Here is a 26,717-nt window from a genome sequence, read left to right as displayed (position 1 = left end):
CACCTTGCTGATACACAATTGCTTCCATGTCTTCCTGCTTAAATCTTTTTAAAATGAGAATCTGCTCTTCCCTGCCAAGTAGCACCTTAGGGGAGGTGTTATGCTTATGAAATACTCGTATAATGCTCGTAAAACATGGCCCTGAGCTGAAAAGTTGTTAGACTGGTCCTATCCCCTCCTCTCAACTCACTCATTTACAGTAATATAGTACACTTTTAACTTGGTGTTTTAAATTACTTCCAGTGCTGTGAGTTACTGGTTAGGGAAACCTTGTTCTGGCATTAGCTTGCTAGTCAGGGTACATATAAGTAAACAGCTTACAGTAAACTAAAATGTACTCAGTTGGCTTTCTGTCCTACATCTGCAGGAGAATCAATAGCCATAAAAGCAAAATACATCAAAAAATATGAAGCAAAATGCACATTGCTTCATAAAATGTGCTTCATTAGACAGTTTCCAGTACAGTAAGACAATAACATGGGTTTTTCATGTTTTCACAATGAAAATCTGGGAAATGCTCAGTTTTTAACATCTCGAACAGTGCTTTTGTCTAGTGTCTCAGAATCAAGTGGGAAGGCTGGAGAAAGGTACTGTCTAGGTCCTTCCAAGTGGACCATCACCATTCTGGCTCATGGCAATGAAGTTTTTGGTCTAGTGTGTTGAATTTTGAAAATACAAACCAAATCATTACGTTTTCTGTGTTCTACAGCTCACAAAATGTGCATTAAGGCAGGAAGCAAAACAGGCAACATAACTAAAACCTTCATTTTGCCTTCCTGTCAAACTGTTTTCTGAAGCTTGTTCTATTGACTCTTGTACTTCTCTTTTTTCTGTGGATGAGCTCATAGCTCATTTTGTAGCAAGAAAATGAACCAAAAGATTGAAGTTTTGCTTAGTACCGCTTTGCTTCAGAATACATTTTAATTATTTTTTTATTAGTAGGTTTATTAGGACTGACAGCCTCTACAGGAATTAAGTGATCCTGGTTTTGCTTTTGTAGACAGAAGCTCTTATATTAGAAAGTTGGTTTTAAATAGTTTGAAGAATCCTCTTCAACAGGAAAATAAGGAGTGGCCAATGTGCATGCTCCTGCCACAAGGCATGTGATCAGTTGGAAAGAAATGAGCTCATGTGGATGTTCAAAAGCCAAAAAGGAAAGAATCTAACAGCTGTTGTCTTTAAAGTCAGTGTGATAATGAATCATCAATGTGAAGATTTTTTTTTTATCTTCAGTTCCTTCAGTTCTTTTGTTCTCTCAGTTTCTGAGCTACTGCTGCAAGAGAAAAAAATACACAAAACCATATCCACTGAATAATTTTAATCAATTATTTACCTAATAAATAGTTGTTGTCAATAGGAAATGTGCACATTCTTGCTTGTCATTTGAAATAGCTCCCATCGGTCCGCCCCACTGCCTCTTTCTGAGTCATTCAGCAAATAGCACGACTGTGTCTTTTGTCTGAAAAAGCGCTGACAAAAATCTGGTGGATTTTTCTGGAGGAAGTTGCATTCTCTTTATGTCCTTGTTTGCTGTTATTCACTGTATTAGTCTAAACAATCCACCCAAGTGAATTCATATATGCACTGTGCATGTGTTTTGTTTGCTCCTGTGTCTGCAGTTGTGCTGTGATTTGAACAGCTTCAGGTACCTCAGTCCCAATCAAGAGAGAATCTTGTGTTGATGGGTTTTCTTTATGCTTTTGCTGGAGTTTCCCTAAACCAGATGAGATTTCACATACATTTTGCAGTTCTGAATGAAGCATGTGCTTAGGAAAAGTATTAGTTTGTGTTCTTATTCATACACAGAGAATGTTTTTAATTTAACAATCCCCTGGCTTTGTGAGAATCTCAAGAGCAATCATCATCAACATTGATCATATTTGACAGCCTCTTGATAAGTGAAATTTTTTATTTTATTGTACAACTGGAGTAAACAACAACATAAACCCCACTCAGGAGCTTTTATTCAGTTAAAGAATGTAGCTTCAGAATGACTTGTATCGTATTCTCTTATTACTTAAAAAAATCAGGAATGAATTCTCTTGGGGAGAGCATAGCCTATTTAATAAAAGGAGATAATTTATACCCATTTTAGGACTTTTTAAGAACAAAATCAAAGGATAAAGTGTTTCAGAATGTAAAAATCATAAGAAGGAGAGCAAGCTGTGCAAGGCATTCCTTTGTACCACTTTTAATTTATGAGAAAATATAGTTCACAAAATCTAGAAAATCTTACAAATAGCTTGACTTGCAAATTTAGAAACTACCCAGCATATTACAGGTGGTAAAATAATAAGCTATAATTGTTTATCATTCTGAGTTGTTAGCAAAATTTTAATCAAACTGGTGGCGTTACTGAAAATAAATGCAGTATTATGATTGACTTCTAGAAGTAGAGGTCAGCTTCTGTTGCAGTATTACAATTTAAAATAATAAACAGTGGTCTTCTGTGCTTATGGTAAGGTTATACTTGCCATAGGCACAGAAGTATCAACTCAAATCTACAATGTGCCCACATTGTTCATGTTAATGTCCCTATGCATGGTATAAAACAAACACTTCAAAGATGTATATCTTTCTGTTTATAATGTGTTGTATGCTAATCTAAACAATGTTATTTCCTCCTATGACACTTGCTTTTAAAGTCAACTTTATCCTGATCTTATTTGTCAAACAAATTCCAAAGATTGAATGTCCTGGTTACTGTACCACTGAATGTTTGACTGTTTTCATTTTCCAGGTTTGGCACATATGGAGAATAAACTTTGTACTCATCATCACTGGGATGCTGACGTACTGCATCAGTCCTGGCCCAAAGTGGACCCAGAGTACCTTCAGCCATCAGATGTTGTGGAGATGTCTGTACTGGTAAGAGCATTTTGATTGATTTTCAGTAGTGGCCAGCTAATGTGTTATGAGCTCAGAGGATGATGGAATTTCCACTCTTGTGGAAATCAGTTCCCTTATTAGATGACTGAGTGAAAGTTCAGAATAGAAGCTGCAATTGCAGTTGTGCTGAGTAATTAAAATGGTTTCCTAAATGAAAAAATGTAGCAAGTCTGAAACGGAAATGACCTGAATATAAACCTTTCAGAGTGACTCCATATTAGTACCTGTAGAGATTTGACCAATGAACAGCCGTGGGCAAGGGCGATACAGTCAAAACTATGATCAAAATACAGGTCCCTCCAGATTTTTCTCCTGATAGTGCATTTATTAATTCGGCCCTGTGCAAAGATGTATAATTAGGTGACATTTCTTGTGGTACCTGTAGTGCTGTGGTTGCCTAATAGAACCTCTCATAAGCTGGGTTAAGTTGTGATTTTTGCCAAACCATGTTTCCCATCTGACTTAGGATGAATCTCTGGCACATTTCAGGACACCGTATTTGCAGGAATGAGGCTGAGGAAAAACAGGTATCTTTGGGAATATTATAACTGCATTCCAGTTTCTCTTTGAGCTCTAACACCTTTGTTGTCTAGGGAAAGAGCTGGCAGTTCAGTAGAAGAGTGGACATATAACTACATTTAGTTAACCTGTAATTTTCCAACATGTGTATGTGCACATGCACAGTGTAGTTTACTGTCTTTTTTCCTATGTCTCTAGTTAACTCATTAGGTAGTGCACAGTAGCAACAAGTGCCACTGCAGGCAATAGAGGGAGTGCCTGGAGCCAAGTGCATGGGATCCATGAACAGCTCTTCCATCAGCTGACTTGCCTTTAAGTTCTTCCTGTTCAGGCATTATGATAGTCTGTAATTAACATAGTTGCATACTATTAGATCTGCAGGACTCCTGTCTTTTCCACTGTTCACCAAAGAATAACTTTTCATATACCATGCACACTAAACTTAAATGTTTTAAATTAAATTAAATGCTTCAACTTGAACACTTTTTGTGTTCCTGGACATTGAATGAAATGGAGCCCCTATAAGACATGGTCATGTGAAACTCTATGTTCTGTGTGTGTAAGAGAAACAGAAGCAATTCATTTGAGTTGCATCTGTTCTCTCCTTTGGGAGAAAGAGCAAGGCGGTTGGGTTATTTTTGTTGAACTGAGTTTTTTGAGGAGGGAGGAGACTGGTTGAATTTAGGAAGTCATGTTTCTGTAGATTTCCTTAATCAAAGTATCTTTGCAAATAATTTCATATCTTGCTAGATCTCTCAGTCAGTCTATTTGAACAGAATGAGAAATGCTGCTAAAATGCTAATTTTTCCAACATTAAACATATACCCTTCACGGAGGCCATGGAGTATGTATTTTTGAAGGAAATTTTCAATTGGCATCTTTTCCCAAACCAAGGAGAAGGACTCAATTGCCAGCTGAGGCTAATAGCAGACTTAGCCTTACAGTCACTGTGGATGAACTGGCTTTTTCCTCTTCCTTGCCCTCTCTTTCTGTGATAAGCATTTACTTATACCAGTAAAAATCTTCACTGAGGTATAATCACTTTGCTCAAGCTTAAAATAAACCTTCACATCCAAGCACAGCTAGCAAACATCTTAAATTCCAGTGTTCAGTTTATAAGGAAGTCATGAATGAGAAATCGTGTAATTATAGAAACGTCTTTGCAGTTGTGGTTAAAGCAAACATGTTATTAAATATATCTTTGAAATAACAACTCTAACAATGCAGGGAAAACTCTGAACTCAGTATTTTTAAGACTACACAACCAAACATGAAAATGCCTAAACATTTCACTGATACTTTTTCTGCTGACATTAAAATTTCCTTTTCAAAAATAGAAACCAGAAAAAAATTAATTTTGCTTTAAACAGCCATTATGAAAATTATTTTTGTTTCTTTTTCTGGTTGACTTTATCAAAGCTGTAGCCTTGTGTAACAGTCTTCTAATAAGAGAAAAAGGAACCCCTGTGTTCTGAGTCATATATTCACAGAAAAATATGAATGATGTGTGTAAATACCTTTCTTAGTTCTGAGAAAGAAAGTGACTGGAAGACCAGAGAGACAAGTTGCTTTTTTCAATTGGGAATAATTCTAACAATAGTGCCTACAGAGTGTGCCTGGCTTTCTACTGTAAGAGCAAGGCAAAAGGGAAATATGGGGGAGCAGGGAATGTGAATATTATAAAGTCTTGTGGACACTGTAGGTTTTTGTATGGCTGCAAAACTAAATTGCCTTCATTAAACCAAGGAACACTTCACATATGGAGGGATTTCTTAGTTGCAAAGAGGCAGTGTCTCTTCACAAGGCTGTACAGTCAAACCGAGTCTTTAGGCCACAACCCTATTCTTCTCAAGACATCAAACTGCCTCAGGCTGCCAGGGACTTGCCTGCTGAGACATTTTGGTTTTATTTCTCTTCACAAAAAATACTTCATTATTTCCTGTCTGTGCTGGAGTTATTTCTTTCCACATTTAACCCAAAGCAGCGAAAGCAACCAACTAATTGTATCCTCGGCTGATACAACACAGATTGCCTACAAGAAAGACATTTAAATACACTGGATATGTGCAGTATCTGTTACTCTAAATGTTATTGCAAAGTCAAGTATTTTTAATCATACTGTATATTATTAATGCTGTGAAAAATCTGACCTGAATGTAGTGTGCATTTCATCCTATGAGCACACTTCTGACTAGCATTCCTCGCATTTTCTAGGTGGTGCAGAACTGTTAGCAGATGTGGTCTTAAAACTGATGTTTTTACAAATAAAAAAAAAGAGTTGGTGTCATGTTCCTTGCTTTAGCCTATGAAGGAGGCCTAACAGTGCACAGATATTTATTTTCTTTTTTACTTCTCAGAAGGATTATGCCTCGGTGGTAAAAAAAATATTTGCATTGAATTAAAAATTCCTCTCTGCAGCCTCCAGGTGCTTATTCTTCAGTCTCTTGTTATTTCATTTCATCTTCTATAACTTCTCTAGTTCCCACTAGCTCCCTGTAGATCCACAATAGTCTAGAATGTCAAATGTTTAAAAAAAAAATAAAAGGTGAGGGGAAAGAAGAGAAGAAAAAAGCAACAGCTTCCTCCCTCAGGGGAAGAAAGGACCGAATACTCATGTATTTCTCCTCTTGCAGTTTGCCATGTTTTTTTAGAGAAACACAGCTACCAGCATCAAAGTTTCTTGTGCTGCCTCTTTTATCTGGAAATGCTGAGGGTTATGCTGGTCTAGTGAGATACAGAGAGAGAGATGGAGGTATAGCAGAAGGTATTTGTCCTGCTGAGAATCTAAGCCATTGACTGAAAGGATGTGTGAATAGGATGCTTGTTTCACACAGCGTGCAATTAAATCTGCAGATGCCTATTTTAAGAATAGTGTTAAAATGCTTCATGATATCTACAATACAATGAAAGACATGCTGTAAACGTGGTGAAATCATAACCAATCTGCTGTTTGGTAGGAGTTTCGGACTCAGCTCACAGTACAGTGTGGGAAGATCGGGAGACATGCTGTGGGAAGGTGGAGACATGCTGTGGGAAGGTACACAGTGCCAGGTCGCCCAGGCTTCTCGACCTTTCTAGGAAAACACAACCACTAGCAGTCGTTTATTTACCAAGTTGATTTAGACCGCTTGGCTTTTCTGTTGAGGACAGCACCAAATAGGCTAGTTGTGGAAAATTTCCCCTTGCCAACATCCATCCACTGGAACATATTAATTTGCATGATGGAGGACAGCGAATGACATTTTAACTTAGCAGGCATAGTTCTGAACTATGCTGCGTGTCCTAGCAGCAAGCTGAGAAGCTTGCTTTATATTCTCACCAAAACTGTATCTGTTTGGATTTTACTGTTTTCTTTTTCCTGTGGAATGCATTTCTCCTCTGAAGTGTCCTGTCAGAAAGAACTACTTGTATTTATTTTTCACAAAAATGAACTCCCATGTGTTTTTCAAGGGATTTGCTTTGCACCAGGTGCTAAAGGCAAAGTTTAAGACAGCCAGCCTTTTACGATGTCACATTATGGATGCATGTAGGAATAATTAAATGTCTACCTACATTATCACCGCAAATAAATGTCAAGTCTAGTCAAAAAACAGAAGTAACTTATCCCTGCTGCATTTGAGACTTCATCTTGTTCCTTAAAAATCTGTCCCAACTTCCTTTCTCAGAGAATTGCACAGATTATTTTCTTTTCAATAAAATACAAACTAGGTAAGTGAACTAGGTCTCTCTCACCTGTCATATGTTGCATACAGGTATCCTGGATAAAATCCAGATGAAAACCAAGCCGTGTACATTTTTGTGTCCAAGCTGCATGAAGCAACATATGTTTCTTTTAGATGATTGAAAATTCCTTACAATGATGCCTAAAGGTCAGAAATCTGCAGTACCTACAGCAGATTTTTATGCAAGTAATGTGATTAACTGGATTTAAAAATTCAAATTATTTCATTTTCTAAAATGTGAGATTGATATTCTTCTCATTAATGCACTAAAAATAGTCCATATAAATCTGAAAGCTTTTGTAATAATTAATTTTACACCAGTTTCAGAAAGGTACTCGGTCAGGCTCTGTAGTCTCTGTCCATTATCTACTCTTTTACTGGATGACAGAAAAGATATATAAAACCATTTGATAAATTAAGGTAATTCCCTCCGAAGGCCTTGCTCAGTTTTACTTACATGATTCTGCCCTGCTGATGCAAAACCAGTGTGTAAGCTGCTCTGAAAACCAGCCCAGCACAGGAAAGCATTACCTTATGAGAGGTTGACGTCTTTGTGGCTGGTGTTGGATTAATGAGTGTTGCATTTAGAACAAGGGAAACACATAACAAGTTAAAGCCTATTTTTCTAAAAATAATAAATTTTGCATTTGAATCTCTAGAAGGCATCTCTTAGCTGTAAATCCAAATTCCTGCCCAGAAGTATGTACAAACCAAGATTCCCACCAGAAAAAAAACATTTTATCCAGCTTATATAACTGTCACACTTTTAAAATTAAAAGATCACTGCATTGCATAGTCATGTGCTGCTTGCTGTCTTCAGAACTAAGACATCCTGTGGCCACTTCTTCAATTTTTTTTTTAGTATCATGAGTCAGAGTTTCATTTTCTTATTTTATGATAGATGGAGAGAAGATACAAAGAATTTTATCCTCTACTCAGAAAGTGTGGTGGTGGAGGAGAGAGAGTTTGTTCCACTTTCCCCCTTGTGTGACGGGGGATTGGATCCAGGAAATGAAATTGTAGAAATCAGTCTAGTAACTTCTGTTTTTTCTTGTTTTCATGTCTGTTTTTCAGATCAATAACAAAGCTTGCGGTAAAGTTTCTGTGCCTCAGCAAGCAGCCCGCAATTTTGAAGAAGTCTGTGAGCTGGTTCTTCAAAGCGAACTTGGACTCAAGCATCTCCAGGGACGAACCATTAAAAAGGCTTTTCTGTCTCCCCGAACTGCCCTCATCAACTTCTTGGTGCAAGAATAGCAAAGGTTTTGCTGGGCTGTAAAAGGAAGCTGGAACCTTTTGAGGTGAAAGCAAGTAAAAAATGCCAGTTGTGGTTATTTCAATCTCATGTAAAGGTGGGGAAGAAATCTTATTAAAATCAGGTTGCTGCTAAATCTTCGTTTCAATGCGGAGAAATTTGCAGAAATAAAGTTTCTTATTGTATCATAAGATGTTGCTTGTCCATATTCTCTGGGAGAATGTGAAGAAAGTGCAGAAGAACTAAACAATTGTAACAGAATGTAAATTATATAAAGCTCATGGGGGCTAGTGTCAGTTCAGGAATATATCCTGTTGGAAAGTTGGCTTGGCATAAACATGATTCCAGGACTAAACAACTGCCCTGAGTCTGTGCTACCCCAAATATTAGGTGTGCTTTGCTCCCTGTATCTCATGTTTGGGTACCCTACCTTTAACTAACATTTTAAGCTTTAAGAAAACATTACTACAGCGTGCTAGTTTAAAAAGTAATTTCTTTGCACTGACCAATAGCCTTGGGCACAGCAGGTAGCCAGAATGGGGTAGTTTAAGACATTTCACACAAATTTCAGAGCCAAGCCAAGGAAAAGGTCAGATTATTTAGCCAAGCCAGGATTCTCCTTCCTAGCTGGCATATTTATGTTGGCATAGACATGAGAGGTTCAACTTCAGCAAAGTGCTGATGGTTGTTTCTGCCTGGAACAGAATGAGAGTTACTTCCTACGCATGAGCCATCTCAGAGACTTTCGGGGGATTCAAGAAAGGGCTGAGTTGGCTGCTAGAAATGCAGCAGCAGGGAAGGCAGACAGTGTGCTTTTTGCCTCTGCTAGTTCTTGTAGTGCCTACATCGTAAAACTTGAATTGAATTTTTTTTTTCTGAGGGGTTCATTAAGTGAAAATAGCCATCATGTCTCTAAAAATCAATCTGACTTTCATAAAATGCAGAGCCGTTCTCATACCTCATTCCAACCCTGTTATTTGTATGGTGCACTGCTGTTATATCCACATGGAAATGTTTATTGTATTTAGCAAATGCTTGAAAAAGAGTTTGCAAAGAAACAATTACAGGATTCATTGTGAAAGAATGTCTTTTCTTTAACAGTCATTAAACTAACTAGTCCAATAAGCCAACCATTTATGAGCCATCCTGACAGTTAAGAAGTCAGCAGTAACAACCAGCTAGGCAAATACAGAGATCTGTAGTAACCCTCCAGCCCAGCAGGCATCCAGACTCTGTATTAGATTAAAAGGAAACCAACAAAAGTCTCCCCCATAGCAGTAAATAAGTGCAATAGATCCTAAGCAACTAGGATCAAGACAGATCACATTGCCGTGTAGGTACTAACTAAGCAATGCCAATATTCATTTTGCTTTTATGCATTTTTGGTACCAAAGATGTAGCTACATAACAGAGATGCCAGGCTCAGCAAGCACATTTGGCATCTGTACTTCTGCAACAAAACTCTTCTGATTTCTTCTTCCTCCTGGACCACACTTGTGCAGATTTTCTCTCCACCAGTCCTTTGACACAAGAATGACTAAGAAATGGAATATTTATTATGAAGATACGGTCTTTGCAGTTTTAAGATCCAGAAATCTGAGCCACAAAGGAATGCATTCAGACATTCAAACACAGGCCTTTAGTTTGAGTTAAAATAATTTGAATTCCAGTGTCTGCCTGACATATATGTTGTTATAAATTCATAAAACTCCTGTTCAGAAGCGCCTAAAAGGTCTATGAAAGGGATCCTTTAAAGTAAAATCTGTGGCACAGCACAGTCCTGCTTTTTTTTTTTCTGTTCTGTATAAAAGCTTAACACACCCTGTGGAACCATTTTAACAGAGTTTTTCTTTGGGGGAAAGGTGACATGTTTGGTGTAAATAAAAACTTTTAAAATTTACAAGGATGCAGAAAGATGTTGTAAGCCCAGCAGCCCTGTGGTGCCTTTAAACAAAAGCTTCAGTCACTGCAGGGCCGGGCAGCAGCCCACAGTGTTTATTGCTGTTAGCACTTGTGGGTATTTGCTCTTGCCTGAGGAAGTAAATTGTAGATGTCAGTTGGTGATTCAGGCAAAAATCAAAATAAGGAATGGATTTGTACAGGCTAAAAAAGGAAAGGTAGTGAACAGAAATCGCACAAAAAGTATACGGTCAGAAACCATGCCAGTGTGTTTACAGTAAGTTGTAATTCAGTGTGGTCTAGAGGATACAAAAAAGGTGGTGAAAAAGTGAGTGAGAGAGATGATGCAGGCAGTGTGACAGAGCCTAATCCCCTGGTAAGTGTATGTTTGAAAGACGGCAGAGGTGCCAGCTGCAGAGCTGTGCAGTTGTCCTGGCAGCTGCTGACTTTTCTTACAAGGTTGACCTGCTCTGAAGCGTGACTGCCATTTGTCTTACAATAATTGTAACTCACTGGTTTCCTCTGTGCCTAGATGGACCTGGTAATCATACACAGGCTGTAGCCTGTTACTAAGCCTTTGTAAAATAACTTATCACAGAAGTCTCGTTTATTTAACAGTTGTTATTTGTGTCACACAGCATCTTTATGCTGGTATTACCACAGATTGTGTCCTCTTGAAGAGTTCAGAGGGTAAATAGCACGGGAGTTTTAAATCTGGAAGGGGGATACTTGAGAAGTGAGAAGGAAGGTGCCAGTGGGCAATCAGTCAAATTGCAATGTGTTCATTGGACACATTAAAAAGGAGTTGGTGCCACTGTCCTTATTCCATGAAATGATGAACCAAAGATGATGTGGGAGGTTTGCTAAACCCAGTGGGATGGACCCAGGACAAACTACTCCAAGAAAAGGATCCATGACATGGAAGGGGCATTTTCAGCATCCTGTGGCTCAAGGTGATAGAAGATTGGTCATTGCACTGATCCAACCTGTATTGAATTTCTACTTTTGGTAATTTCAAATTTAAAAAATAATTAGTGGCACACTTTCTAACCAAAATGGTTCATGTGACTAAATTTTGATAAAGTCCAGCCTTCAAACATTGATTCCAGAAAAACAAAAGCTGGCAAAGTCCTGAAAGGTCACTAAGTACTTTTCCAGTGCCATTGATTTCATGAGAAAGGATCTCAGATGCTAGGGTGATGGGGGCACTGAAATGTGCTGGAAGACACCACTGTGTAGAAAAATGTGTTATCTGTCATGAGTGCTTCATAGTCAGCTCCAGTGACTGAGGTGACATGGACATGCCAGTGCTGCTTTGGAGCAAGGCAGTAGGGCTTTTTACATCACATTAACAGGCACTGTTACAGCTTAGGTCACTAGTTAAGACAGTTCTCTAGCCAGATTGTTCCACCTGTGCTTTGAAAAAAAACCTATACAGGAGTGTTGCTCTATGGGCATGTATTTTTCCATGTCCTTCACCAGAGCCCAAACATGGAGATTTGGTGCGAAATCAGCTCTGTGTGCTCTCTTACCAGATTAAAGTAATACCTCAGAATTGACTTTGAAAAGCCTGCCTGTTTCTTCTGGAGGGAGAATTTCCACAGATAATGCAGGTCATACAGTCTCTCCTTTTTCAGTGTAAAGCCTCACAGAAAGCTATTCCTACTCTCTAAACCTGTTACAATCAACATGAATCAGAAAGAATGTTAACTAGTGCTTTGCTGGTCTTTCCTCCCTAGGGAGGTTTGCAGGACATGAGATTTTTCTAAAAGCTTGGCTATAAATGAGTACAGGATTGGGGGTTTTGTTTGTTTGGGAGGGTTTTTGTAGTTTTGCAATACTTACTGCAGTTTACAAAGACAGGATTGGCTTTATTTATGTATATTTACTGACTCGGAAGAGTACATACACTGGTTTTGCTGGATGCTTTTTCTGCTTCTGTGTTTCTTCAGTCCTCTCCTATTATGACGTGAGCCAATTTTGTATCAAAGGACAGTGCTGTAAGACAAGTGTTCAATGTGCAGCCAGGTCTATCACCACAGAACCTGAGTGGTGAATATACTCACTATCCTGCTGACTTCTGTCAGTCCAGGTGACATCTGCTTTCACTTCAAAAAATGCTGCTGGAACTACACTGTGGGTTTTGGATTTTTTTCATGGAAATGGGGGTTGTGTCTCAGAGAAATGAAGCTGATCACAGTAGATCACAGGGAGATTTTAGCAAGTCTCAGCCATAGCCAGAGAAGAACTCAACTGGAGTATTATCTCTGTGCAGGAGGGAACAGGATCAGAGCTCTCATCTGCAGCCCAGATGATAGAAGAGATCTTGCCTGACATGTGGAGGAAAGGTGGGATTTTTTTCCCCTTTCCTGAATAATGTGACTTTCCGGTACCACAAAGCAGTCTGCAATGCACTAACCCCGTCTGTCCCAGGAGGCCTCGAATCACACACAACCTTTGAGTCTCATGGCACTTCTCTCACTGAAGTCAGCCTTGGGTTGGCTAAGTTCAGGTCTAGTTTAAACCTTGGAGAGTTGTAAACCAGCATCATCTCCCATACAAAGTTAGCTCTAGTGTTCTGTGTAGTCAGAGAGTTTGAACAGGTTTTCCTGGCTTTGTAAGTTGCTAGTGCCTCTGAATGGGAGTATTCTTGCCTGGATGTAGCAACACTGCAGAGAGAAGTCCTCATGGCTTTTGTTCTGCCAGCCTTTACATTGGCCATGAGACACTGCAAACTCAAGTCCAAGTCAACAGGTGAACATGGCCCAAACCTGTGAGAGGTTTTGATCTCAAAAAGTACCCTATAATACTGAAAACCTAGGATATTTCCTTGTGTGCTCATCTGCCTGGGCCTCTCCACTTTGGTCTCCCTTTTGGGCAGCTGACTTGCTCACTCAGCAAAGGAATGTATAAACAGAACAGGCTTAAGTATAATGAGTTGAATATTCACGTTCTACTTGTGCTGGGCATAAGAAGTTTTTTTATTTGAGGAGCCTGGTCTTCCTCAATATAAGTCTAAACAGAACCTATACATTTATGTGAGCAGAAATGTGTGCCTTTGTGCTTGCTCTCTTAGATACAGCCACGCTCTCTGGGCTGGCTGCAAGGGGAAGGCCCACACTCACATCTAAGGCTCTGAACTTCCTTATCTGCCAGTAGTTTTTTACACGTGCCAAAACCGAGTGTAAAAGGTCCAGGGATCTCCCAGCACACCCACTTCCCACTGCCAGAAGAGACGCACAAGCTGCCGAGCAAGGGGAGTTGCTTTTCAATAACTGTGTTTGTTGCCAACAATATGTGAAGCGAAATACATACAGTCATAACAGCTGTAGGTGATCCAGTCCACTGATCAGGAATAATAAACACAGGACACACAACCGGGGCAGAAAAGAGACTGATTTAATAAAGGAACTTGACACATTATTGGCAACAGCAGCCTGGGTTTGTTTCTGATGAAGATTAAGAGAATTGGCATAACAGGAAATTGTTTTCTGCTACAAAGGGAAATCAATTGTCTTTAAACACACAGCGGTGTAATTAGCAAATCTTACTAATTGCCACAAAACAGAAATACAAGCGTGTGTTGCCGGACTGGCTAAGCCAAGAAAGTATTGTGAAAAAAAAATCTGTAGAAGCTTTTAAAAGTGAATATTTTTCTTAAGTACGTCTCCATCCCTGGAGATCCACGTGGCTGGATGAAATAGCAAGGGTGCAATAAAAACATATACTTCCCAATTTTCCCATGTGAAAGAGCATTTAAAAACATCTGTTAGTCCTAAGCTTCTCTTAGGACATGCACAGAAGAACGGGGTGGATGCACTGACTGCATCTGGCAAATCCACTTGAAGTCCACCAAGCCACGTGAGGCCGATGACTGATGGCAGGATGTCGTCTGACCTGTGGAGTGCTTCCAGCCCAGCATTACTGAAGGCCACATATGTTGGTTAAAAAGGTCACAGTGCTGTTTGTGTTAATGCACTGATAAAGAGGCAGGGAAACAGAGCTGGAAAATTCTCCAGGCAAATTCTTGTTCTGATAAAAGGCTCTTTTCAGTAGAAAATGGAGAAAACAAACAATTCCATATTCTTTTGAGCAGGGGTAGGAAAACCAACAGAGCTATCTGCATTATTTTGGTGCAACTCTAGCCACCAAAAGCATTTGGCCCCATGGGGAGACGGCGAAGGGAGAGCAGTGTCTCCACCACCACTGATGGCACCTGGAGAAGCTGAAGAAAGGAAGGTAAAGGTTGTTCTCTGCCCTAGAGCAGCAGACAAGCGCTTGGCACCCAACTCTGGTCTTCCTCACGGAGACAGAACTGCTGCACCTTGGGGACCTGCAGCCTCTTTTCTCTCTGCTGCTTCCTGGACTCCTGTTTGGTATCTCAGTCATTCCCCACGGTTCCTCTTACCTTCCCAAGGTGTGGCCTGCTAGGTAACCCTTCCCTGCCTCAGTTTACCCACATGTGAGCAGGGCCTGCAGCACTCCAGTGATGCTTGCAGGTGGTAGCTATTTAAGGAATGTGACCCTGAAAGCTTTCTGTGAAGCATCCATACCTCTGCTGAAAAACAGTGTGGAAAGCTGTCTCTCTATTGCCCTGGCCCTTCTGTGCCCTTAGTGTTAATTAAATTAATGTTGGTTAATACTCTTAACATAATTCCCTGTAGAGATCATGCCCTGTAGTAGGCACTTGTACCACAGCAGGAGCAAAACATCCAAGTCCGGACAGACCCACTTCTGCCCTCACCCTGGGGGCAGGGTATGCACCAACCCAGGCTGCATGGTGGGCACCTGGGCTGCCCCCAGCCCTCAGGCTGCCCCTGCAGCTTGGAGGTTAAATGTGTAGGCAGCAGGCAAGGCAGGTTGCAGGCAGTGCTGGCAGAGCAGGCAGAAGGCAGGGCAGGCCTCCTGGAGGAATGCAGGGGCCCCTGGGGCAGCCATGGGGAGGAACAACATCTCCCAGCCCTGCCCTGCTGGTTTCCTGAAAACCTTTTGGAAGGCAGAGGCTGAGGTTTGGCCTCTCCACCTCCACAGCGGCCCAGCCAGCAGCCTGGCCCCTGGCTTGAGCCCAGCTTTCCCACCCACAGCAGCCCCCAGGCTCACCTCTACAGTCACCTTGCTCCATCCCTCCCTCCTCCTCCACCCTCTTATTTGCCCTACAGCCCTCTGGATGCATCATCCTCCTGGTATAGAGCATCTGACTGGTGCAGGTAAATGGCACATTTATTGAAAAGCTCTATTAAAAAGCTGGAAGGAACATTCATCGTTTCCCCCTGTGATTCAGTCGAGAGTTCAGAGATGCTGTGGCACTGCCTTCCAAAAAGCTGAGAAACGCCTTTGCTCCTGCAAGAACCAAGCGAGGCTCCATCCTGAAAATACTTCTGCCTTATAAATTGCTCACTCTGTTTATATTCTAGCACTGAAGCACTTATTACTTTCCTGCTAAAACACACAGAGCATGTATCTCAAGCACTGCAGAGTGGTGTCCACAGTCCAGGTTTCTGTGGGAAAAGAGCCTGGGACAGCTACGGCCTGGAGACAGGCACCAGGTATAAGACCTGGAAATGTCCACAAAGAAACTGGTGTGCTGCCAGCCACTGGTTCCTTGTACCAGTTTGGTTGCAAATAGGCAGCCTGACTATGCAATAGTTGCTTTTGGAGAGAGATTTAGCTAAAAATTGGCACCCAGACACCTCCTAATCATGTTTTTCTATAAACTATACAGCCCCGAGCTGTTGTCATGCTTTAAAATCCGAGGGCGTTTTCTCACAGATAGAAAAATGATCGGGGGGGAGGGGGGGGTTGGATTTCTCCACATTTGCTCCATCTCTCTGCAATATGAGTCCAGAGCCCAACGTGGCAGCAAAAAATAAAGACAGATGATCCCCTCCCTGCTCTCATTTGCGACTTCCCTGTTTACCCCGGCAGGCAGTGCTTTGCCCCAGCCTGCCGGCCCTGGAGAGCTGTGCCGCCCCAGCACAAGGCTGTGGTGATGTGCCCAGCACTCCCACTGAGGTAGAGCCGAAACCTGGGAACACCACTAGGGGCTGCTTCTCCCCAAATCACCGCCTCCCTCCGCCCCACGGGCAGCTGCGATTGCCACGTGGAGTGGGGCTGAGTTACAAGCTGTCAGCATTATTTTGCATGAGTAAATGCAGTGTGTAAGCCTTGCCCACAGGAACAAAAACAGAATAAATGAGGAATGTTTTCTTAATTTTTTTCCTCAGGGGATAGAGTTTAGAATAAGTTGATTCAAACCGGCATGTAGATTTTGGTCCTGTGCTACAACAGCAATCGTGGACCCCTTAATTTCTTAATAGGCATGGGCTGTAAAAGTCACAGGAACTATAAAAGTGCAAGACCATATCTAATCGCAGCAGAAGGGTCTGCAAGTCAGTGTAGTATTACATCTCCAGTCTAGTAGAAAGTTCAAGTTAATCATCTGCTCACTTGGGAATAGCTCTAGCCCAAATCTCACAGAAAGAATAAATCTGAGCACGAAACTTCAAAGGTATTTTGCTGCCTAGCGTTCACTGAAAGCGTTGCGAATTCAACACCAAAATGCCTTTGAATTGCTTGGCTCTGATCCCCCTTCGAAGGCGCTTGCCATCAAAGTGTCTGCTCATGCATGAGGAGCCTGGAAGGAGGCCAAGCCCAGCGCGATGGTTCCCTGTGTGAAGGGCTTCAGCAGCCTTCTCCACGTCGTCTGCACAAGCATTGTTCTGCAGACAGCTGATTTGATCCTTTGGCATAGGAAGGAAATGTACTTTACATAGCTGGTGAAGGTCAGCAGCATCCAGAGCGGCCGTTTGGCAAGAAGACTGCTTCCCCCGACTCCTTTCCACCCCAAGATGGTGAACTCCTGTGGGCTGGACTCTAAAAGGACTTATAGATGTTAGATAAAAAGTAATAGCAGAAAATGTATGCATGACCCTTAAAAAAGAAAGTCAGAAAAAAACCCCATGATCTAGGGGAAGTTACATATTCTTCCTTGGTTTGTTTGTTGAAAGCTGAAAATAGAGATGTCTATTCCCAAACACTTCTGTTCCACCACAGGGTTTTTTCCTAAAGGGATGAACAGCCTCATCTCAGTGTGTTTGAAGAAAAAAACTCCAACAGACACACAAGTCTGAGTCTCTGATATGCTGGATCGCAATGTGCCTCCCCTTGATTAACTTCACATACTTTGGTAAGAAAAATGCAAGAAGGTGCAAGAGCGATGTGTAATTTCCTTTTCAATTGCTCTTTGTCCACTGAGGTCGCAGATTCCTCTGGTGAGTAAAGCACTGGTGGGACTCACACTCCCATCCTTATCTACCTGCTGCTCTGTTTCCTTTCTGTCATTCTCCACACAAATATGGACTCAAGCAATCCATGGTTCAGTACCAACTTTGTTGCTTAGTGTTTTAGCTTTGGACCCTCCCCATTTTAAATTAAAACAGTCATACTGAAAACAGAGCATCTCAGCTAAGCTGGTCTCCAAAAGCAGCCTGAAGCCAGGGAGGTGGCATCCCACACCTCAGCCCCTTTCTGTGGGTCTCCTAGTCAGCCCAGCAAAACCAGAGCTGAACTAGACTTTTCCAAGGATGCTCTTTAGACACTGAAACTGTTTTGGCTTTCACCACCCCATCTGAGCTTAACCTCAAACTCGACGTTTTTGGTCATGTCCCACAAAAGAGGTAGTCACTCTCACTCTTGGTAGCTGGTGGCTTGACCCTACACCTACCTGGCACGAAACAGCTGCTGGGGGCTACTGTGGCCTCTCCCAGCCACAAAAATGGGAGGCAAACCCTTTCCACTCCAGCCTAAAGGGCCCGGCCACAGGCAGGGCCTTGCTGTGCTTTGCATGACAGATGTCCAGATGGAGGCTGAACCCTCCTGAGCTGTTGGGGCTTGTGCAAGGCAACGTTTAGCCTCCAAGGCACCCAGCTTCTCCCAAAGTGAAACAGGGCTTGTGGGGATCAGCCTGAAGGAGCTGAGACACCCCTCCTTCCCTCACCCCCAGGGCAGAGGAAGGCTTGGAAAGGTTTGATAGATGGGATTTTTTGACAGTTGGGACATTTTCCTGGTATTTTGAAAAGCTCCAACACCGTAAATCCTTCAAAAAAGTGTCAGGCTATAGTTAATGGCACCATGTGCTGGGGTCCCCCTTCTCTAGGTCCTGGGGACTGGGTGAGCTCCACTGCTGTGCTTTGCCCTGTGCTGGGATTCCTATCCACCCGTCTTCCCTAGGAACCATAAACCCGCTTATCTAACCCTGTTAGATAAGCCCAGCTGTGGCTGAGCTAACTTTTGTGAGTCCAAAGTTTATCAGCCTACCAGCTCAAGCTCCAGCCTAAAGCTATTTCTGCAGGGAAAAGCCTCCAGCCTCTCGGTCCAGCATGGAGTCTCTTTGGAGGCACCAAACCAATTCAGAGGTTGCTTTGAAAGAAGACAGGCATCTTTTCCAGGGGCTCACAGTGCCATGATTTTTAAGCACATTGGCCAAAACTCACTGGAAGAGTCAGAATATTTTAGATTTTGCCTCAGTCACTCAGGAGCGCTTTTCTAAGGGAACTGGTAAAGAGGGGAGAAGATTTTTTTTTTCTGATGTTTTGCTCGCAGCCCAATTCACAATTATTAAACACAGCGAATTTCCACATTCCTTAACATTTGGCCCTACCTCCTGGAGCCTGGGGGGGAATTACAATAACAAGTTCTGGAAACACAGGACACGTGTCTGGGCCCGTAGGATCAACTGCACCAGTAAATTTACTTAGAGGTACCACAGCTCCCTATGCACAGCTCTCCCGAGCCCAGCAGTTCCCACTGCAGCCCCCCCTCGACCTCTGAGCACCCCCAGCTGTGTTTTACCACGGAAATTTTGCAATTGGCCCATGCTGACAGAGGAGGGAGCCTGGGATGCAAAGTGTAGAATCACAAGGGTAAGTCTTTAATCATGTGCCTGAGGTGTCTGATTACGTTGGGGCATCCCGAATGCACTTTCACACCCTGTTCTTTTACCTTTCAAGCATTCAAACAACATGATTTGACCCATCCCTAAGTAACACACAGGCCACTGTATTTGAAAGGAACTATAATTTTATGACATCATGATCTATAGGGTGGGGGGTTCCCAAAGGTGTCGGCAGAGCTGGGATGCCAATGTTACCTTGGGCATCCAGGGGTATCCTTTATTCTTCAGGTTAAGGGTTGTCCTCCTTGCAATGATCCAAGGTCCTTTAGGTGTGCTCACTTAAGCATGACTATCCAGCATAGCATGTGTATCTATATTAAGAAAATTCATACAATTTCCTACTGTACAGACTGATTGCTCCAATAATTCTGAAGATTTCCCTCACAGTTTTTCGGCGGGGACGGGGGGGTGCCGGCTTCCTTCACGACGGGCGGGTGTGACTTTTTACAAGGGTTTTCCAGGAGGGTTTCCGGGCTGGCAGGGTGAGAAAAGGGATATTATCCAGAGGTGGGACGAGGTCACCTGGGTGACTTTAACCACCGCGTGCATGGGTTTCCAAGCCCCCTTCCCAGCTCTGCTTCCTTTCCCAACCCCTTCCCAAGCGTGTTCTGACACCCTGTGACGTCTTTGGAGCCGCGCCTGATGTCCCTCGACCTCCCGCCCGCGCGGCCCCCACGGAGCTGGGATGAGCGCGCGGGGGGGGCGTGGCCAGGAGGCGGGTCCAAGGGCGTGGCAGTGTGGCCCCGCCTCTTGGCCCCGCCCACAGCCACACCCCCGCGGGGACGGGCGCGGCGGGAGCGCGGCGGGACGGAGCGGGCGCCGCTGCCGGCATTGCCCTGGTCCCGGCGGGAAACAGGAGCAGCAGCAGCAGCAGCAGGAGGAGGAGGAGGAAGAGGAGGAAGGCGGGGGTCATCCCACTAAGCCAGGCAGGATGGATAAGTACGACGACCTGGGTCTGGAAGCCAGCAAGTTCATCGAGGACCTCAACATGTACGAGGCCTCCAAGGACGGTCTCTTTCGGGTGGACAAAGCTGCCGGCAACAACCCCGAGTTCGAGGAGACCAGGCGGGTCTTCGCCACGAAGATGGCAAAGATCCACCTCCAGCAGCAGCAGCAGCAGCAGCAGGAGGAGATGCTGATGGCCGCGATGAACGGAGGGGCTGCCGCCTTCCACGCCGCCCGGCCCAGCCCGCCGGTGCCGCGGGGGGCCAAGCCGCCCCCCGCCGCCGAGGGGCCCCGAGCGAGGCCCTACGAGGGAGGGGAGCGCGGCTTCGGAGAGAGCGGGGCACGTGCCGAGGCCCCCGGGAGCCAGGCCGGGCGCCGGGGCTGGGAAGCGGAGCCTGACAGGATGCCCAGAGCGGGGTGCTCACAGCCTGGCGCGGGGCGCGGGGAGCAGCAGCCCGGGAGCCCTGGGCAGGAGAATGGCGGCGAGGGCCGGCGAGGTGCTGGGGGCCGTGACCCGACGCCAGCCGGGCAGAGATCCTCCTCCTTCTCGAACGCCCGCACCCCCCCGGCACCCTCGGCAGGGCCAGAGGAGGCCGCGCCTCAGCAGCGGTCTTCGTCCTTCTCGACGCCTTCGGTGCAGCCCGCCCGGGGGTTTTCAGGCCCCTCTGAGCCCTGTGGTCCCAAAGCCGGAGGAGATGGCAAACAGCTGTGGTACCAGGGTGTCTCGCTGCCCTACCCACCAAGCTCTGCACCCAGTGCCCCCAGCGCAGACTACCAGCACGCCGCTGCCTACCCCAGCCCAGGTGGCCACTTTGTGGCCCACGGGCAAAACCACAAGCCCAATGGCGGTGGCGTGAACCCAGAGCCAGGCTCCTCACGCCTGGCCTCGCGAGGGCTGGTGGCTCCAAATGCTCCACAGCCGCTTTGCCCGGAGGGCGTGAGCGGGCCACGGTCAGACTCCGGGCACCTGGATAGCTCCAGCACAGCAAAGGTGAAGCTGCCCTGCCAGACCCTTCTCCCACAGCCAGAGCAGGGGCCATCAGCGGCCGAGCTGAAGCTGGAGGCACTGACCCAGCGCCTGGAGCAGGAGATGGATGCTCGGCCAAAGGCCGATTACTTTGGTAAGGAGGCAGTCCACCTGTTGCCAGGAGGAGGGCTCACTGCAAAGTGTCACTGCAGGGTTTGTACCTGCAGGATTGCATTTGCCTGGAGCTCTCCTTGGTTGTGCTCTTTCAGTTGCCCAGAGGGAGGGTGTGTTATTTAACTTTTATTTATGACAGGGACTGGAAGCTCTTCCTCCTCCAACACCTTTTCCTTTAATCCTACCTCTTTAATTTTAAAGCAGAGGTAGTTTAGCAGCTTTGGGGAAGGACAGCGCTGAAAAGAAGCTGGAGCAGCTATATTTTGAAGTGCCCTTCATTGCTGGCAGGGAGGCACTTAAGTTTTCTTGACAGTACTCCTGGTTCTCCATGTATTAAAAGGATGTGACCAGACCATGCGTGGGCAGGAAGGCAGCCGTCCAGCCTGCAGAAGAGTTGTGCCTGTGTACACTGCAGTTGTGGAGAAGGGCACAGAGCTCAGGGGAGGCTTGGTGGCACCCACCCCTCACTGAGGTGGCCACAGCCAGGTATGCTTGCAGGATCTCTTCAAGAGGTGTTGCTTGGGGATGGGAAGAGTGGTGGTTTCCCAAAGTTGCCAGGATTGGCAGCTTGTTCCCATCAGCACTGAAAGGATTGATGCATCCTGAAAATGGCAGAAAAACAGGCATGTTCTTCCCTCAATCTTGGGTTTGCGAGGAGTCCAGACCACCACCAGAGGTTATCACTGGCACTTGGCAGTGAAAAGGGACCACTTACCTGCGAGGGTCTCCCAGTGAGAATATTAAATGTCCTGCCAGGATGGCAGAAGATGAGGGGCAAATTCAGCATTTCCTTTCCTTGCTGTTTCACTTTACAATTTAACAGCAGATAAAATAGTTCAGCTTTTGGGAGAGGGAAACCCAGAGTTGCTGGGAAGGCTGAAAACTCCACAGTTAGCTCAACAAACAACAGGAACAGGTCTAGTGTATGGACTTTCCTCATGGTTTTAGACCTGCAGTCACAGAAGTAGAAGCAGGGACAGATTAACCTCTCCAGCTTGGTGCCAAGGAAGGGTCTGTATCTCAGGCTGCACAGGTGCTGTTACACAGGATTATGTCCAGTGGGGTTAGTAGGTGGCTCAGCAGTAGTCTGAGCCACACAAGAGCTTCACACCAAACTTTAGGGATGTAGCTGGAGGGCCCACTGAATGCCCATCTGCAAATTGCGTAACAAAATATGTCTTGGCATCAGCCCGCAGTACTTGCCTGGAGAGTGCTGTGCTGGGGCCGTTTGTTTAGTATCTGAGACTGGATTCAGCCCTGTGGCAGGGCAAGCACAGTTTTTTCCTGTCGCAGAAAAGTGATGTGTTGAGTTGCTGTACTTAGGGTGCTTTGGCCTGGAAACATGTTTGGGCACTTTCCGTCCTGTGCGGGCAGCGTGCGGTTTGAATGGGCTCAAGGAGCCTTGGGGGGGCAACTGAATGCTGGGACAAAAGCTGGTAATGGAGGTGGGGTTGGGACAGCAGTCTCGTGGGAAGTGGTGCTCAAAAGTGGGAATGTTTTTCTGGAGGTGGCATTCAGGTCCACTGGAGACGTGTCAGGGGTCTCTCCAACAGAACCTGCTGCGTGTGTCTTCTCCTCACGGTGCAAGTAAACTGTCTGGATCGTACCTCATCCAAAATGTGCGTGGGGATTGGGTGAGGAAGCAGGGGAACCCAGTCAGTGGTTAGATTATTTTTACATTCTTGTCACAAAATAAGGGTTAGAGGCAAAAGGAGGCGTTTGTCCTATGGGAAATTTATAGTGAAGCAGAAGTAATTCAGCAGCACAGAGAGTCCGGCTGGTCAGGCAGCTGAGGTACCCATGAGCCCCAGGGAGGGAGGAGGGATGGAGGCTGCCTGATCCCTGGTGAGGTATTTTGACATCCTGCTGGCAGGAGGTTTTGCACCAGAATGTAGTGTCTCAGAAATTTGGGATGGAAGAGAGGGAGAGGAAAAAAAGAAATAATGGAGTCATGGCAGAGGAAGATATAAAGTTTTGTGGAGCCACAGTTCTGTGGGGAAAGGCTCAGCAGATCTGCCCTGCGGAGGACCAAGGAACAGGAAGGGGCAAGTACTGAGGTATTTTAATTCTGGGCCTCCTCCTCCCACTCTATTTCTCACTTTTATTTTCATTTTTTGCAGTTACCTTACTTCCTTTGTAGGAATAAAGGGCCTAGCTGGTCTTCTGACTCTATTTGTGCTATGTCCTACCCTCAAGCAAGCAACTTTAGGATGGAAAATAAATACTTTTATGTAATAGTGATAAAAAGGATCAATAGTTTGTTTTGTTGCAGACTTTTTCCCCAGTGAAGGGAAGTCTATTGCAGCAGCTTTGCAGTACACTGGAACCAGGAAATTAAACTAGGACTGAAGTGCAAATGACTGAAGTATTTTATCAAAAACATTTTCAGTTCTCCTAATTTTGTGTGCTGCTTTTGTAACAAGGAGATTTTTTTGAAGATGAGACTGTCTCATGTTAACATACTGTCATGTTAACATACAGTCCTTCAGTCTGTCTCAGTCAGGACCAGATATTTACAATGAACAATTAATTCTGATCACAGTAAAGGAGCTACTTGTTCCTTCACTATGTTAAAATGTGTGTTTGTAAATTAAAGGCTAGGAAAGGATAAGCTAGGGGCTATGCATAATACAGGTAGGATGCTCCACTGAGGAGTAACAGCCTGGTTATCTGTCAGCACCAGCTTGCTGTGCAAAATGCTTTTTGTCTGCTCAGGGTATGTGTAACAAGTGAAAGAAGCAAACAAAGCCAAGAGTTCTCTTTCTTTTTCTCCTTTTTTTTTAAAATAGTGACCTATGTGTGAGCTGCATAGGCTTCACGTGTCTGTGGAGGAATTTGGGTTCTCCATGAGGGCTTTTGAAGTGCTGACTTGATTTATGTGGGCTGTCAAGGAGGACATAGGGAGTCTCAGGTATCATCCAGATCTTAAGCCTGGGGAGGGAAAACCTGAAGTTGCTCCCTGGAGAGGCTGGTTCCTGTGCAGGGAAGGGGCCCCGTGTCCCCAGGAGGTGTTGTTGGAAGACAGCTTAGGATTTATTGAGGGTTTTTTTGGTGTACTGTTTTCAGGGAACATGCAGGAATCCCACTGATTTTCCATGGTGTTACTGTGGGTGAACCAGCCTTCATCTTCCCTCGGCGAAACAGAAGATTAATTAAACAGGAGTGAATGGCAGAGTTGCAACAGCTGCAGTAGCACAACCCAGATGTTTAGTTAAGTGAAGCATCACCATCCCAAGGACTGGTGCTGCATAAGTTTTCAGGTGAGATCCAGACAGGTGCATAACCAAACCAAGCATCTGCCTGCACTGCCTGGAAGTGACTTGGTAGAGGAGAGGCCTGGCTGAGGTGTGCTGAGGGGTCTGCAGGGAGGTTTGACTCTTTTAGCAGAGCCCATGGTACCACACAGTTCCTTGGTCTGCAGGCACAGATGGGTGCTTTTAGAGGCGTAACATGTTGCATGACATTTTGACCAGTGCTTATTTCATATAGCTAGATGGAAATCTCCACCTGATGGGGGATTATCTACACCCTTACCAAGAGTTCTTTTTAAACCCATTTTTTCTTGTTGTGTTTGTTAGATGTTGAATTCTGGCTTCCTTGGTACTTACAGCAGAACTGATAAGCTGTGGGGGTTTAGAAGGGCCCTGGGCATCTTGTTTTGCAGTGAAAAACTGGGATGCTTCCCAGCAGTCGGGCAGAGAAGATCTCATAGCAAAGCCTGCAGATTTTTTTCCCCTTGGCAGAAGCAGAGCAGTAGCTGAATCACTCAACCCTGTGGAGACCCAGCACCTTTGAATGGGTGTGGGCAGCTCAAAGGCCAGCAGTACTCTTTCAGAGTGTTGTGCACAGTGACGTTAGTGTTTCACCACTACTGAAACCACAGCTCGTTTAACTTTAGGGCTGAACACACCCATGGACTTTATGGAACGCTGCTGATGGTGCTGCACCAGGATGCTTCGGCAGCAACGAGGGCATTTCAGGGCTGACAAGTGGAGAATTTTCTGATTAAAATGAAAGTTCCTCTGAGTTTGTTTTGTATGTGATGGGTGATGAAAACGGCATCATTTCCACTGGGAATGAGCAGAGGCATCCTTCTCTACCTGCTCCTGGGAGAGTACCAAAGCTGAAAGGAGATGCCTGCCTGCAGCAGAGAGGAGAGGGGAGGCAGGGTGAGACAGGTCCTGGTGGAACAAGGAAAGCTGGAAGGATCACGGCACTTGGGCTAGTGGGTGTGTGCGGATTGCAAAGCTTATCTCACTGCAAGGAACCAAGCAAATAAGTATTGGCCTGGAATATGGTTCTTCAAGATTACAGCAGTATGCACTTCTCCTCCCTTCCTCTGGGGAGCTCAGCTGGGTTTGCAAGCTAAGGAATAATATATCAGAAGGAAAGAAAAAGGAAGAAGTTGAGGCAGAGGAGCAGTCAGTCTTTCAGCCAGGATTCTGTGGCAGTGAGAATTGAAAGGAATAAGGAGCCTCATTCATGTAGCACTGGAGTTATCATAATCTCTGACGTCACTATAAGGTACTTAAAATGTCACTGACATGAGTTTGATGGCATTTTTGTCCTTCACTGGCAGTGTGTACATGAAGGTCTACAGCAAGGTCTTGGGTCAAGAACATGGCATTGAAAAAGGTACAGAAAAATTGCGTTTACCAGCTCTGTGGTTCTTTGAGCAGAGAGTGTCTGTACATCTTTACTACCACTGTTCACAGTAGTGAACAGAACCAAACTGCCAGATTTTCCACAAACTCCATCTCACCCGGACCTCCAGATCGCCTTGAAATCACCTCTTCAGCAAGAGCAGTGGCACAGTAGCGGATAACAGCATAGCAAGGCGTGCAATGTGTGTAACTCAGAATTTGTTGCAGAAATTACTTGGTTATGGTGAGCCACGGGGAGGTGAGTTCAGATTCTGGATAAATTCTGAAATAAAAGCAGAACTGAGCATCACATTGTGTATGACAGGGTGAAGGCTTTTCTCAGCAGACAGTCTTTGAAACGTGTGTACAAGTGGAGAGTTTGGTTCTCCTGGGATAAGTAGATGGGCTGGATATGCACAAGCTGTCCCTTCACAGAGTCCTCCCTGTCAGAGTGTCAGAGCAGCATTCTAGTGCAGAGGACCCTTGTGAAGGTACAGCTTCTGGGTCTACTGGATTAGCTCTGTGCATGTGTGGACAGATGGGAATGGTGATACCAGAGGTATTTATGTGCAAAGTCTCTGGGGGTTCTTCGGCATAAATCCGGTCTCCTGTAAGGAAGGGGGAAAAGGCAGTTACATCTGTTGGAGAAGAGTCAATCTGATTGTGGAAATGTGGCTTGCATGGAGCATATGCAAGGGGTAGGACAGACTTACTCTTCCAAGTGCTGTTTCTGGATTAGCCACATATGCAAACC

General features: G+C 44.6%; 2 protein-coding genes across 3 annotated transcripts in view; both read left to right on the top strand.

The window, feature by feature from the left end:
- The window catches only part of LARS2 (leucyl-tRNA synthetase 2, mitochondrial), an 85,783-nt gene extending 77,210 nt beyond the window's left edge, over positions 1 to 8,573 (top strand). The window contains exons 20-21 of one of the 2 annotated variants that reach the window (XM_032680964.1): positions 2,741 to 2,868; positions 8,205 to 8,573. In XM_032680964.1, coding sequence (XP_032536855.1) covers positions 2,741 to 2,868; positions 8,205 to 8,384 — 308 coding nt within the window. In that variant the 3' untranslated portion in view covers positions 8,385 to 8,573. The remainder of the gene's footprint in view (positions 1 to 2,740; positions 2,869 to 8,204) is intronic. The other variant, XM_032680972.1, reaches the window with a different exon arrangement.
- An 11,450-nt stretch (positions 8,574 to 20,023) lies between these two features.
- The window catches only part of LIMD1 (LIM domains containing 1), a 28,794-nt gene continuing 22,100 nt past the window's right edge, over positions 20,024 to 26,717 (top strand). Inside the window, exon 1 of the mRNA XM_032681015.1 lies at positions 20,024 to 21,300. Coding sequence (XP_032536906.1) covers positions 20,166 to 21,300 — 1,135 coding nt within the window. The 5' untranslated portion in view covers positions 20,024 to 20,165. The remainder of the gene's footprint in view (positions 21,301 to 26,717) is intronic.

Source organism: Chiroxiphia lanceolata, chromosome 1 (assembly GCF_009829145.1).
Source record: "Chiroxiphia lanceolata isolate bChiLan1 chromosome 1, bChiLan1.pri, whole genome shotgun sequence".
NCBI lineage: Eukaryota > Metazoa > Chordata > Aves > Passeriformes > Pipridae > Chiroxiphia > Chiroxiphia lanceolata.
This window is presented reverse-complemented; position numbering and strand designations above follow the sequence as displayed.